The sequence below is a fragment of the Phyllopteryx taeniolatus genome, chromosome 20, assembly GCF_024500385.1.
Source record: "Phyllopteryx taeniolatus isolate TA_2022b chromosome 20, UOR_Ptae_1.2, whole genome shotgun sequence".
Taxonomy (NCBI): domain Eukaryota; kingdom Metazoa; phylum Chordata; class Actinopteri; order Syngnathiformes; family Syngnathidae; genus Phyllopteryx; species Phyllopteryx taeniolatus.
Window position 1 is genome coordinate 16,488,860 of NC_084521.1, and position 13,968 is coordinate 16,502,827.

Genomic DNA, 13,968 nt, shown 5'->3' on the forward strand with positions numbered 1-13,968 from the left:
GCACAACCCTGTCAATTATTGATTTGTATGACAAAAGCTGTTAGCACGGTGTCCTAGTGGTTAGCACGCCGGGCTCACAATTCTCAACGTCGGCCTTCCTGTGTGGAGTTTAAACAGTCTTGCCACATTCTAAAAGCATCCATGTTAGCGCCATTTCAATGTAATGAAGTTGAGTGCGATTGTTCCAAGAGTTGTCCTTTCAAAGTCAAAGTATGACTGCGCGGTGGCGTGTTCCCTTCAGAGCCCGTGGGGCGTGACGGCGGCGGCGGCGGTGTCGGCGTGCTCGCTGGCGGACGTGATGAGCGAGCAGCTGGCCAGGCAGCTGCACGAAGACGATCGCGGCTGCGGCGGCCTCGCGCAGTGAGTCGGCCGCCGTGCACGAAACGCTAAACAGTCAGCATAACACAAATGGCATCATCGAGATCAAAACCCGGCTTGTCCGCGTTATTCGTAGTAATAAGAATATTATTAAATGGGGCCAAAATCATATTTTGCCAGGAACGTCATTCATAATGTTGCTTATGTCCTGCAGACATTTATGGCCTCCATCTAAAGATACAACCAGCCGTCAAATCTCATATTTGCGTGTTTAAAGTTAGCGGAACAAACAGTAAAGGCCAAAGTAAATCTTTGTTGTTGCGAGCGTTAAGGGACCAAAATGATTGATGGCAAATCCAATTTTCGATGAACCTGCCGATTAATTGGTTTTCAGAAAGCTTTTCTGCCAAATATCAGAATCGGCCTCAAAGAATTCCATGGAGTTAAGCCCGAGTTTGAACTCGGTTGGCTAATAAGGTGATCGCGATGTCATACACGTCAAACGTGGCGAGGAGCGTCCTACGCTGTCAGCCGCCACCGCTGCCTTCTTCCAATGTCCTGTTTTCATCCTGACGTCGGATGCCGCTAATAACAATAATGTCATCGTTCAGCCCGTCGTCCGTGTCGTCGAGCGGCGACGCGGCGGACACGACCAGCGACTTGATGCTGGCGCAGATGCTTCAGATGCAGTTTGACCGAGAGTTCGATGATCAGCTGCGGCGAGAGGAGAAGAAGTTCAACGGAGACAGCAAAGGTAGCGGCAGCGGCCGCCGCGAGCGACGAACAAACGCGCTTCGTATTCATAGTCGCGTTCGGATTAAGGCGACTTTATTGCTCGCCGTGCGCGCCAATTCAGTTGCGAGTCCATATTCGGCCTCATCGAACACAAATCATAAAAGCGGACCAAAGTGTGTGTTGGACTGTTTGTGTAGTGTCCATCTCCTTCGAGAACTACCGCAAGGTTCACCCTTACGAGGACAGCGACGGCTCCGAGGACGAGGTGGACTGGCAGGACACCAGGCACGACCCCTACAGGGCGGGTAACGCCACCGCAACGGCGCGAGTACCTCTGCGGCGTACTGCGCGCTCGCAATCTGCACTTTTTTTGTTTTGTTCCCCTCCAGCCAAGGCTCAGACCGCGCCCAGAAGAGGTTTTGCTGGGAAAGGCAAAAACATCACAACCAAGCATGACGCCGTCACATGTGGCAGGAAGAACACGGCGCGCATGGACAACGTATGGCACTTTTCATCGTGGGGGGGCGGGCGGGCGGGCGGGCAACAGTTTACAGACATAAGCAGCTGACGGACAAACGGACAAAACAAAACTCTACACACTGCGCGCGCACAGAAAGTTGTTGCCGTTTGTATTTGTTCAAAGAGCGCTTACATGCTGCTCTCTGGCTGAGTGTGTGTGTGTGTGTGTTTATTGTTATTGTCGTGTGTGTTGAGTTTGCTCCTGAGGTGCACGTGGGCGACGGTCTGGGCATGGACCTGAAGCTGTCCAATCAGGTCTTCAACTCTCTCAAGCAGCACTGCGCCAGCGAGCAGCGGCGAAGCGCCCGGCTGCACGAAAAGAAGGAACACTCCACCGCCGTGAGTTACACAAGTGCCTCCCAATTCCTTTCGAAATAAACACAAAGAAGAGACTTTAGTCTGCCGTTGATGTCTCCACTCGTCAACCGGATTCCGACGTATTGAGCCGACGGGAGCTTGTCCGGGCCATTTCGGCTTCTGCTTCGCCGCGATGACAAACACATCCCCGTAGATGGCGGCATTGCGTCGCTTTGAGAGGAGAAGAGAAAGATTAGGCGAGGAATCGCTGCTTCTCACGCCGATGATGAAGGGAGAGACGAGACGGATGAGAGCGTGTGCGATAAAGATGCTGAGAAAGATGACGCAATTCGCAAAGTCAACGGTGATCGCCGCGATTATGTATCGGAATGTAAACGATGGTTTTGCCATCAGGAGCCCTTTCTCACTATTGCTTTTGTTGGCCCCTCCCACATACCCAAAATGCACTTTGTCCGGATGTGCGCCTGACTGGCCGCTCCTCTTCCTCGGTCTGTTTTTTCCCCGTCAGGAGCAAGCGGTGGACCCCCGCACTCGTCTTCTGATGTACAAGATGGTCAACGCCGGCGTGCTGGACAGCATCAACGGATGCATCAGCACCGGAAAAGAGTCGGTGGTCTTCCACGCCAACGGAGGAAGGTCGGACACCTTCGCTCGCTCGCTCGCTCGCGCGTGTCGTGTCATGTATGTGCTCAACGCGTGCGTGCGTGTGTTCGCGCGCAGCCTGGACGAGCGGCCCGTCCCGGACGAGGTGGTCCTGAAGGTGTTCAAGACCACCCTGAACGAGTTCAGGAACCGAGACCGCTACATCAAGGACGACTACCGCTTCATCGACCGCTTCGCCAAACTCAACCCGCGCAAGATCATCCGCTTGTGGGCCGAGAAGGAGATGCACAACCTCAGCAGGTCGCTCGCCGGCGCGCGGCATCGGCATCGTGTCAAATAGCCAACCGTTATATTGCACGTTATTTATTACAATAACCGACGAATTGCGTACAAAAATCCTTCAAAAACAGAACATTGTTTCAAATGTCATTATTTAACACAAATTGATTCGGTTGCTGCTTTGGTTTGGGACATCCGTCAGAAAATCTGCCAAAGTAAAAGCGGAGGATGATCAAAGATAAGCGGTCAGGCGGAAATGGAACAATATTGACTGTGGCGAGCCTGAAATGTCGAGTATTTGGACAATTGGATGTCGAACGATCAATTATCAAAATAGTTGATTTATCGGATAATCGATTCGTTGGGCCTCTCAAAATAATGTCATTTCTAATTGTAATAGATTTATAATTCAGAAATGTTGCCCAACGTTTGAATTTTGTTGCCATCAAAATATTCCTTTTTTTTCCAAAACTGGACATGTAAAAAAATCCAACATGTCAAAAATGAGTTGAATTGAAACGCGGAGGGCAGAAAACTTCCATAGGAGGTCACGACCTCCGCATCACCTTTTTGAATCAATGTGACGTCCGGCCAATGGAGTGCCGCTCCACTGGTCATGTGACACGGACACAGGAAGAGACATTGTTTTGTCTTTAAAATAAAATCGCCATTAGAAATTGAAATTCCAACTCAGGTGGTGCAAATATACTTGCTTGTTTTGCGTGCGCGACCTTTTGACTCCGGCGGGCTCCTTTGTTGTTTTTCTAAGATACTTTAAGCGCTTACAAAAAACAAAACGATACAAAAATGGAGCCGCTGGCGTCGTCTGTTGCTACTTTGTTGAAAAATACTCACTAGCGGGGTCGGAAAGTCCCTAAATTTGGTAAACTGCAAATTGCAGACTTGGCAACGGTGACTTTCACGGCCATGTTGTTAGTGCAAGCAGTGCACATCAGCACGCGACAAATAAAAAGTTGTGTGTAAAATGGACGTAATATGTCGTGCGCGTGTGCGTGCGCTTTTAGGATGAAGGCGGCGGCGATCGCGTGCCCGGACGTGGTCCTGCTGCGGAAGCACATCCTGGTCATGTCGTTCATCGGGCGAGACCACGTCCCCGCGCCCAAACTCAAGGACGTCGTGCTGAGCTGCGACGACATGAAGAACGCCTTCTACCAGGTCTTGCACGTACGTACGCACGCACGCACGCGCCCGCGCGGGCACACGCTCACGCGAGGACGCGCGCTGATGTCGATGTGCGCGTGTAGTTGATGCAGACGCTGTACGCCGAGTGTCATTTGGTCCACGCTGACCTCAGCGAGTACAACATGTTGTGGCATCAAGGAAAGGTAACGACACACACACGCTACGTTTTTTTGTTTTTTTTTTACTTTTCCTACTTGTCTACTTTATGTCCTTTTCTCCTGTCTTTCTGTCGTCTTCTTTTTCTATTTTTTCTTTCACTTTTTCTCCTTGTTTTTCATTTTTTAATTAATTTTTTCATTCTTTTGCTCCCTTTGCTCTTTGTCTTCTTTTTTCTTTTTCCTGTTTCCCTTTCCTCATGTGTCTGTCTTTTCTTTTTCTTCTTTGTACTATTTTCCTGTCAGTCCATGTTTTTCTATTTGTCTTTCCTGGCTATTTTTTTTAGCAATGTCTCTCTTTTTGGGATTTTTTATTTTAGTTTTTCTAAAAGTTGAAAGTCTTTCTCTTTCCCTCCCTTTTTTCCTTTCTTGTTCTCTTTCATCGCACGATTGCATGATTACAGATCATCTCGCTGCTTCCTGTGTGTGTGCGTCGCAGGTGTGGTTGATCGACGTCAGTCAGTCGGTGGAGCCGACTCACCCCCACGGCCTGGAGTTCCTCTTCCGAGACTGCAGGAACGTTTCCACGGTAACAAGCACGCACGCACGCACGCAAACACTATTATCTTTGTGTGACGCGCACACAAGTTTGTGTGTGTGTAGTTCTTCCAGAAGCGAGGAGTGAGCGAGGCGTTGGGCATCTTCGAGCTTTTCAACGCCGTGTCGGGACTCAACATTCCCATTGGTGCAGAAAACGAGGCGGAGTTTTTTGCCGAGGTAACGCACGCACGCACGCGAGCGAGCGAGGGCTGGCCAATATGGCCTCCAACTAAAATGGCCAATGTCATGTGAAAAAGCACATCCAAAAGTCAGGTGTCATTGTTCCGTTATTTATTGATTATTATGAGTGCATTTTTTTGTTCGTCAGTTGTCGTAATTGGAAAAGCTGCGGTAAGACGCTAGTTTGATAGCTTCAAAGCAAACGCCAGCTTGCTCTTCAACAACAGCGAGCGACTTCCTTTTCTTCCTGGAAGGGTTAGGAAGAAAAGGAACAACTTGCAGAAAAGTACAGAAATGTTTTTTTGTTTTTAATTACGATTTGCCAACAGACACGATTGAGGGACCGAACCCTGCGATTTATTTATTTGTATTTTTTTTGGGGGGGGGGGGGGGGGGTCAAAACAGTGTGAAGGTTTCAAATTGAGGTTTCCCAACCCTGTGTTGCAGCTCACCTCCAATGAGTTTGATGAGTACTTTTGTGTTTTTCAGATCGTGGCGTTGGAGAAGCGCAACGAGGACCACGTACAGCGGCGAGGAAAGAAAACGTTCGCCGTGGTGTCGGAGGAGGAAGAGGAAGATGAGGAGGGGGCGGACCCTCCGTTAGAGGCGGACGCCGACGACTAGCCCGCCGTCGGCCCGTTCGCTCGCCCTCGCTTTGTCTCTCCGGCTCGTTCGACGCCGCGGCCTCCGAACGGCCCCGCCCGCCCCTCGCTCCCACGGCGGCCACATTTGACGCTCGTCTTGTTTTCGTCACGCTTGGAGGTGGGGGGGCGGTGTGTACCTTGTGTGTACTTTGTGATGATGATGATGATGAAGAAGACTGACAGACGTGACGACTTCGTTTGTCCTTTTAAATGAAAATAAAAGATGAACACACAACTGAAACATGCGTCCTTTGATTTGTTTTCAACCCAAATTTGAACGTCGGCGTTTACGTCGCTTGCGTTACGTGATGATCGGAGGTCCAACAATTCATCGATGAACCAGCCGCTCATCTTTTCCTTTCCGCACGTCAAATCAATTATTGTTTTGAGACCTTGTTTAAAGTTGTCTATAGCAACACATCATCATCATGTATGGACAAAAAAAAAAAACATTTTGTAAAAATAAACTTTGTTCACATTGTCAGTTGGGGGAGGGGGGAAGTGTAGAATTTTGAGACAAAATATGAACTGAAGCCATTTTGGAAAAAGTGAAGTGCTATACTTTACTTACGCATGTTACTGTGTTCTTACAGAAAACCTTTTTGGACTTTTCAAAAAACATTTAACACTCAAACAAATGTTTTCAAACTCAACAAGAAACACTTAAAAACAAGCTGAAGACTAAAATGCTGTTAGCCAGCTAGCCTCAATATTAGCACACGAATAATATTAACCGACGAGCTGTGGCCGAAGCTGTTTGTGTGTGTGTGCACCCGAACCCTTGGGTGTCGGACAGCTGATGTTTGCTGCCATCGCGACAGTTCTTTTCCTTCTAGTTGTCGAAGGCGGGACTGTTCGGCATATCGGCGCAGCCTTCATCCTCCTCCTCCTCCTCCTCCACTCTGGTACCCGAAATGTCCGCCGTCGTCCTCGCTCGGCCCCGCGTCGTACGCGTCGTTCTGGTAGCGGAAGTCGCTTTCCGGGGGGGCCGGCGGCCGGTAGAGTCGGTCGTCCCGCTCTCGGGGGTCGTCGTAGGGGTCGTCGAAGCGTCGGTAGGAGCTGGCGTGGGCTTCCTCCTGGCGAGCGTTCACCTCCAGGGAGCTGTGCCACACGCCGTAGAAGACGTAGATCAGCAGGCCTGATGACAGGAAAACAAAAAAACACGTTTGGTGGAGAAAAACAGAAGCCGAGAACCGTCCAACTCGTCGAGGTTCGCGCGTTCGTGTTTGCGGACTGACCGACGGCGCACCAGACGGAGAAGCGCGCCCACGTGAGCGCCGACAACTTGAGCATCAGGTAGCTGTTGACCAAGATGGCCGCCGCGGGAACAAAGGGCACGCAGGGCGCCGCGTAGTCCAGGCGCCGCCCGCTCTGCGGCTGCCGCGCCACGGCGAGCAAGAGCGCGGCCATGGCGGCGGCCGTCAGCGCCGCCGTCAGGCCCCAGACGGCGGCGGCGCCCGTCCCGGCGCCCCGCTCGGCGCCGAAGATGACGGCGGTCCACAGCAGGAAGGACAGCGCGAAGAAGGCCAGCGTGCAGCGTGTCACCGTGCGCCCGCTCGACGCCGTGGGCCGCGCCGCCGCCGCCGGAACGTCCGGAAGCCTTTGCGGCCGTGACTCGCAGGATTCGCCGTCGTGGTCGCTGGAGGAAACTGAACACAAATGGAGTTCAAGCGTGCGGCGATTCAAGACAATTTCTGTTGAGTCGGATAAAAAGCAAAATCACTTCCAGATGAGCCGCTCGCGTCCGACTCGAGTTTTCGAAATTCCCACATTTTCAGCTCTTCCCAAAAACAACATTTGACGGTTTGTACCTTGCGACGTGACGCTATGTTGCCCACTTTGGGCCGACTGAAACGCAAAAGGAAGATGGATGGCTCAAATTTTGCTAATACACCGAAATTCTTTGAACCCTGCTTTAAAACCCTAAGCCTGTTAAAACCCTACCTTGAAACCCTAATTTCAAACGCTAACTCCGTTTTGCAACCCTAACCTTACATCGAATCCCTAACCCTGTTAACCACTGAATCCCGTCGTCTATGTAACGCGGCTTCACAACTGCGTACATGCTGGAGGCGTGGCCTTGACGCTATACGAGCCTCTCCGTTTCAAGTGCTTTTGCGCCACCCTGTGGCATATATACGCAATTACAAATCGTTTTTTCGGGAATTTGTTTGCTATTTGTAGCGGGGTTGCCTAACGCCCGCGAATGGCGAGGTTTACTATCCGAACTGTGAAAAAACAAAAGGAGCACGTGAAGTGTTTGTTTGTGTGACGACGAGCGCCAAGCTACGGTGTCTCGCCATGAGAAGGTACCGTCAAGCTCCGGGCCGTCTTCCGGCTCGCCGTCGGGCTGGTAGCGCAGCAGCAGCACGCACACGCTAACCAGCGTGTACGCCAGCAGCGTGCCGATGGACATCATCTCGATCAGGTCGCGCAGACTCACCAGCAGCGCCACGAGCGACGCCAAAGTCCCCGAAAGCACGCACGCCGCCGCCGGCGTGCGCGTCCGCGGCGACACGTGAGACAGCGACCTGCGCGAGAGCATTGCTGTGTTGTGTTCGTCGTCGCGTGTCGCGTGTGCCATTTGTGCGGCGGCGACCTGAAGAGCAGCCCGTCGGCAGCCATGGCGTAGATGATGCGCGGCATGGGGAACAGCGAGCCCAGCAGCGAGGCGCCGAGGCCGGCGACGGATCCCGCCGCCGCGACGTACTTCCCCCACAGGAAGCCGCGCGCCGCGAACATTTCCACGAGCGGCGCCGAGCCATCGATGCGGTCGTACGGGACCATCAGGGTCAGGATCACGCTCACCTGCGACACGAAGGGGGAGCGCGGTCAGGTCCGCTTTCCGGGTTTCTGTCCTTTACTCGAGTATTTCTTTTTCTCGTACTCGCTACATTTGAAAACAGAAACTCGTTTGCGTTCTTCTCGGGTTTTGCTTTCGGCGGCCGCGTTACTGACCGACACGTAAGCGCAGAGACACGTGAGCAGCGAGGCGGTGATGGCGCGGGGAATGGCGCCGTTGGGGTCGTGGGCCTCTTCTCCCGCGGTGGCGATGATGTCAAAGCCGATGAAGGCGTAGAAGCAGGTGGCCGCGCCCCGCATCACCTGAACGCACACCCGCAAGCGGCTCGTGGCTACAAGGGGATTTTGACACCGAGAGCGTCCCGAAAATCGCTTTGCGGCGACGAGGGAGTCGGGAACGGCGAACGATTGCCGAGCGTTCGCCGTTCCCGACTCCCCGGACCCGGCGGCCGACGACTCACCCCCGACCAGCCGTAGGGCAGAAACTCTCCGCCCTCCCAGTTCTCGGCAGACAGGAAGAACAGTCCGGCCGTGACGACGAAGACCCAGACCAGCGCGTTGATCCCGTTCAGGACGTTGTTGAGACCCACCGAGTTGCGCGCGCCCAGCGCCACGATCAGCGTGACCAGCAGCGCGATGAACATGGCCAGCGGGTCGGGAAACGTCTCCTCGCCTTTGCCTGCCGCCGACACACACACACACACGTCACTCACGCGCAGGGAACGTCCCGTATGTGCGAAGGAGTAGCGCGCGCTGACCGAGTCCTCTGAGCGCGCCCAGGTGCGCCATCGCGTAGCGGGAGACGCCGCGGTCGGCCAGCGAGTCGAACGCGGCGCCGAGGGCCGACGCCCCCGCGGCCGTGCCGATCAGGTACTCCAGGATCAGGTTCCAGCCGATCAGGAAGGCCACCGACTCTCCGACCGTCACGTAGCTGTACGTGTACGCCGAGCCCGTCGTCTTGGGCACGCGCACGCCGAGCTCCGCGTAGCACACGCCTGCCGATCAGAGGCCGAGCAAAGTCACAACGGTTGAATTGCACTCCAAAAAAAGTTTTCCATCCACTGTATTCGTGTAACTCCAACTCAAACTTAGCAGTGACATCGCCGAGTGGGCCGAACCCGTTTTCACCAAAGTCAAAGAAGTGCACCAAGTGGCCTCCGCTAGGCGGTGGCACAACGCGGTACTACACCTCGACTCACCGGACAAAACGGACGCGGCGGCGGCGACGACGAAGGACAGGACGACGCCCGGCCCGGCCACGGACTTGGCGACCAGCCCGGCGACCACGTACATGCCGGTGCCCGCGCAGCTGCCCACTCCCAGCGACACCAGGTCCAGGGCGGTCAGCACCTTGGCCAGCTCCGACGGGTCCCCGCCCCCGTGCGCCATGGCCCCCACGGGCTTGGTGCGCAGAAGCCGCCAGCGCGTGCGGCGCCAGGCGTCCGCCCAGGACGACATGGCCAGCTGTGCTCGCGGGGCAAGTGGGGGCAAGGGGGGGCAAGGGGGCTCACTTCCTCGACGACGCCATCCTTGGGACAAAAAAAGTACACAATAATTCATTCGGTGAAAGCGCAGGTACTCCGTCAACTCCTGGACTTCACGTTCAAAAGCGGTATAATAATAATAATAATAATAATAATAATAACCAGAATCGTGACTTGTATTTTGGGCAAAAAGGGCCGATCAAGACAAAAGAAGAAAAACACAAATAAGAACATAAAGAAATTGAACTTTGTATTTTATGCTTTGTCATTTACTCAAAAATCAACAGTTCTATAAAAATACAAGAAAATTAAGACAAATAAAAAGAAGAGAAGAAGAAGCCTCAAATGGTGAAAAAAAATGTGTATTTACAAGTCTGATGCAGCTATCTAAAGTCTACACACCCCTGTTCAAATGCCTGGTTTTTGAAAAATGAGTCCAAGATAAATCATTACAAATCTTTTACCACCATTGATGTGACCTGTACAATTGAATTGAAAATAATGTGGTTGCACAAGTGTACACACCCTCTTGTAACCAGGGACGTGACTGTGTTCAGAATTAACCAATCACATTCAAGCACGTTAAATGGGAGCCAGCAAACACTTCTCACCGTTTAAAGTAACTCCGGTTAACCCCAAGCAATGTTCCAGTGTTCTAGTAGGCTTTTCCTGTCATTTTACTGAGTGCTTTTTGGAACTGTTTGTAATTCCCTCCACCTTGATGAAGGGCCCCAGTTCCAGCTGAAGAAAAGCAGACCCAAAGCAAGATGTAGTGGGAAAAGTTTGGAAGCCATTTATCTTTATCTCGGTTTTTTTCCTCTCCGTCACAAAAACCCACATTTGGACACGGGTGTGTGGACTTTTGATATGCACTCTGTCTGTCTATTCATCCGTCAAGCTACACAGCAGCACAAACAGTCACAAATTGCAGCAATAAAATAAAAGTCCCGGCTAATAATTGGAAAAAAGGCAGACAGGGCGAGCGTAGCGGTTTTTACCTGTTGATGCGTGGTGGAAGGATGGCAGGATGAATGGATGAGTGGAAAGAGGTCAAGAAGCATCGTGTGTTCGCCTCAGCCGGCCGAGCGAGACGCCTCCCTGAAATATTGATGGAGCGCGCCGATCAACTTGCACGTCACAAAAGGAGGAAAACAACAACAGCGAGTCACACCATCTCAAATGTGACCCGTGAAAAACTTCGGAAGATAAAATGCCTCACCTGATGTTGTCATGACGACAACACCCGAAAGCTGGTGATCGCACACAAAGAGTCCGACGAGCGGCATCGCCACGCGACAGCACATATTTCTTCTCACTCCGACCGACAACTTTGAATGCTTCAAATCAACACCGCTGCCCCAAGTTGGGGCGATGACGTCATCAGCAAGCCCAAGTGTATCTTGGAACACTTTTAAAGGCACAATTGAAAACGCATCCCCCCATCTTTGGAAGTTTCCTGTGGAGCTGCTGAAACATTCCCGCAGCAGAAAACAGCAGGCCGTCAAGACGACACACACGCTTTTCTCTTTTTCGCGCTGTAAATAATCATCATCCAAAATAACGACCGTCTGTTCAAAGATGTCAAAATGTCTTTTCTTAGAAACACAAAAACTGCGAGTGAGATGATTCACTATTTCTCCTCTGTACTTCCTTGGGACTGCTTATGAGTTACTCGCTGTTGGGAAGCAACATGTCATTTGAAGTTGACCTTTGCCATGTTCCATAAATAGCTCTTATCCTCATGAGGGTCGCGCGTGAGGCCGGATTCCAACCCACAACCCACAACCTCACGTCTTCCGAGCACTCCTCCGATGTGCTGCCCTGTTTCAAAGAATTCAACTTAAACGCTCACACTGACTGTGGTGGTCAAAACAGGGGACCACCGCCGAGCTTGGTGATTGTCTCCATCTAGTGGCGGTTGAGTGCACTGCCGGAAAACAATCACTTAGGGTTAAGGAAATTCAAGTCGCAGCAGCAACATTCACACACAAACACTCGAGAACAACAAAGTACGAACAAATACGAAAACAAGCATTACATTTGGCGCTTGTGTAAGCGGATAATTCACTAGTACGAGATGAGTACAGATTGATACTTTTGCATTCATTGGTGCCGTTTTTTGTGTTTTTTCTACCTGTCGCCGAAAACCCCCAGGGCTGAATGTACTTCAAACGGTTTCATTTTTATTCATTTGATTGTCATACAAATAAAAACTAAATAGTACATATTAATATGCTTAAAATTGATTGTATCGACAGGATGCGTTTATTATTGCAGTGTTTACCGGACACACAACGGAGGGTTGTTATTCAAATGAGTGCAAGGGACGGAAGATGATCCAAAACGTTTCTGGCACCAAAGGCCAATAAGAAAAAAATATTGCACAAAATGAATAAAAACACTGACGACAAATGTGTTGCGTTTATTTCCGAATTTATTGGCATACGAAAAAGTAAGCGTCGTGGCGGTCTAGTCTTCCGCCTCGGACTGGTCGTCATCCTGGCTAATCTGGAAGTAGCGCAACTGGTACGTTTCCTTGTCGGAGGCCACCACTCGCAACCAATCGCGCAGGTTGTTCTTCTTCAAGTACTTCTTGGTCAGGTACTTCAAATACCTGCGGGGGCGACACACGCAGCTTTCAGCACGAGAATACTCGCGACGGCGTTTTCTCCCTTGCCACCTTTTGGAGAACCGCTTCTCAGACGTGACGTCGATTTTGTTCTTCACGCGGCCGACGGACACCACGTTGCCCGGATTCCCGGTCTTGCCGTTCACCTTGATCCTCTCCTTCAGGAAGCTTTCCTATTGGACACAGTGCAGTGACACGCTAGGGAAGAGAACCCTAGCGCAAGGGGAGCTAGGGAAGGGCGCCCTAGTCCGCCAACCCCGTTAGCAGCCCGCTAACCAAACGGGCCCCGACCCTTTCCGACAACCATATTTGTCTTCTTTTTCCCTTTGAAGCTGCTTACAAAGTTGGCAGAGTCCAGGATGCCATCCTCGACGGGGTGGGTGAGGTCCAGGCTGAACTTCCAGCCGGGCCCCATCTTGCTCTTCTTGCCGCCGATCCGCTGCTTCTGCCGAATCTGTCGCAACCACCGCACACGTCAAGACATCCGCCCGCTCCAAACGCAATCACCGCATGCTAACTAACGTTAGCACGATGTTGTGTGCCTTTACATAAACCTTCATGAGCCGTGCCTCACAAATATCATGAATAAAAGTAGAACAAAACATCACATCACGGATGGACATAGTGTTAAATGCTTATTTGGATTCATTTGGAAAAACACAGTACCCTCTGCCCAGATTCACAGACTTAAAAAATGTTTTTTTTTTTGTACGACTGCACAGAACTGATCTGACTTGAAGCGTTTTTCAATGCCACGAGTCTGCTTTGACTCTGTAATACCAATATGCAATATGAACGTAAAGCAAAGGTAACTTAGTCTAGCAACTTGTACTTTATTTAAAGAAGCAAATGATGCGTTTTCAATGTTTGTAGTCTGTATAAGGAACACGTGTCGGCACACGCTGTTAGCTAGCGCCTTGGGAAGATTCAAATGAGCTCGAGTTCGCACAAAAATAAACCTGGAGCTTTTTATTGAGTTAATAGCGCAGGGAGTTGGTTGCTTTACGTATGAAACAAAGTGCAAAGATGAAAATCAACTACAATGCAGCGGCGCAGTCGATACTTACCGGCGCCATGTTGGAAGGAAGAATCGGAAAGAAAGAACCCGGAAATGACGCAATGAAATGACGCCTTCAATCGTCTTACCAAATATGGGCAACGCAACAAAAACAATCCTTAAACAATAATTAGCAACTTATTTTATTGTTCCGTCATATTGGTTTTGTTTCCTGTTTTTGTCAGGAAAAAATATCATTTGAGAGCAAAGTGATGTTTGTGTCATCCAACGACACACACGCGACAGCGAGCATGTCAATCATTAACCGCCCCGCCCCGTGTGACGCACATGCAAGACTTGATCTAACATTTATTATTCATGTGTGACTCAAAAGAGCCAACGCTCGCTTTGGGAAGTGAAATGATTCATGAAAAGATTCCATTGCAGACTGCTTGCGTCATATTTATTCTTTCGGAATGTTCTCGCGTTGATTGGAAGGGTTCGTAAAATCCCCTCTTCAAAGTCATGGAGGGGAATTAGTAAAATGACAGAAAATGGATGG

At 51.0% G+C, this 13,968-nt stretch overlaps 3 protein-coding genes across 8 annotated transcripts in view; 1 reads left to right on the forward strand and 2 right to left on the reverse strand.

Annotated features, from left to right (window-relative positions):
• The window catches only part of riok3 (RIO kinase 3 (yeast)), a 6,347-nt gene extending 612 nt beyond the window's left edge, over positions 1–5,735 (forward strand). Inside the window, exons 2-13 of one of the 6 annotated variants that reach the window (XM_061757474.1) lie at positions 242–360; positions 930–1,072; positions 1,251–1,358; positions 1,443–1,552; positions 1,768–1,911; positions 2,399–2,526; positions 2,611–2,793; positions 3,798–3,957; positions 4,038–4,118; positions 4,570–4,659; positions 4,734–4,847; positions 5,340–5,735. In XM_061757474.1, the coding sequence (XP_061613458.1) occupies positions 242–360; positions 930–1,072; positions 1,251–1,358; positions 1,443–1,552; positions 1,768–1,911; positions 2,399–2,526; positions 2,611–2,793; positions 3,798–3,957; positions 4,038–4,118; positions 4,570–4,659; positions 4,734–4,847; positions 5,340–5,474 (1,515 nt within the window). In that variant the 3' untranslated portion in view covers positions 5,475–5,735. Of the gene's footprint in view, positions 1–241; positions 361–929; positions 1,553–1,767; positions 1,912–2,398; positions 2,527–2,610; positions 2,794–3,797; positions 3,958–4,037; positions 4,119–4,534; positions 4,660–4,733; positions 4,848–5,339 lie in introns of those variants that run through there. The other 5 variants (XM_061757472.1, XR_009785809.1, XM_061757475.1 and 2 more) reach the window with 5 other exon arrangements.
• Positions 5,729–12,045, reverse strand: LOC133469891 (probable cationic amino acid transporter). Its single transcript, XM_061757471.1, has 10 exons — positions 11,000–12,045; positions 10,779–10,878; positions 9,496–9,825; positions 9,055–9,291; positions 8,758–8,975; positions 8,453–8,599; positions 8,094–8,302; positions 7,808–8,025; positions 6,733–7,143; positions 5,729–6,632 (listed from the first exon to the last, which is right to left on the reverse strand). Exons 3-10 carry the CDS (start codon positions 9,752–9,754, stop codon positions 6,370–6,372), a joined length of 1,962 nt encoding a protein of 653 aa, XP_061613455.1. The 5' UTR covers positions 9,755–9,825; positions 10,779–10,878; positions 11,000–12,045; the 3' UTR covers positions 5,729–6,369.
• Positions 12,046–12,196: 151 nt separating this feature from the next.
• rpl22l1 (ribosomal protein L22-like 1) lies at positions 12,197–13,626 on the reverse strand. Its single transcript, XM_061757487.1, has 4 exons — positions 13,477–13,626; positions 12,750–12,863; positions 12,461–12,582; positions 12,197–12,394 (listed from the first exon to the last, which is right to left on the reverse strand). The coding sequence occupies exons 1-4, from the start codon at positions 13,483–13,485 to the stop codon at positions 12,250–12,252; spliced, it is 390 nt and encodes a 129-aa protein (XP_061613471.1). The 5' UTR covers positions 13,486–13,626; the 3' UTR covers positions 12,197–12,249.
• Between the last annotated feature and the right edge of the window lie 342 nt (positions 13,627–13,968).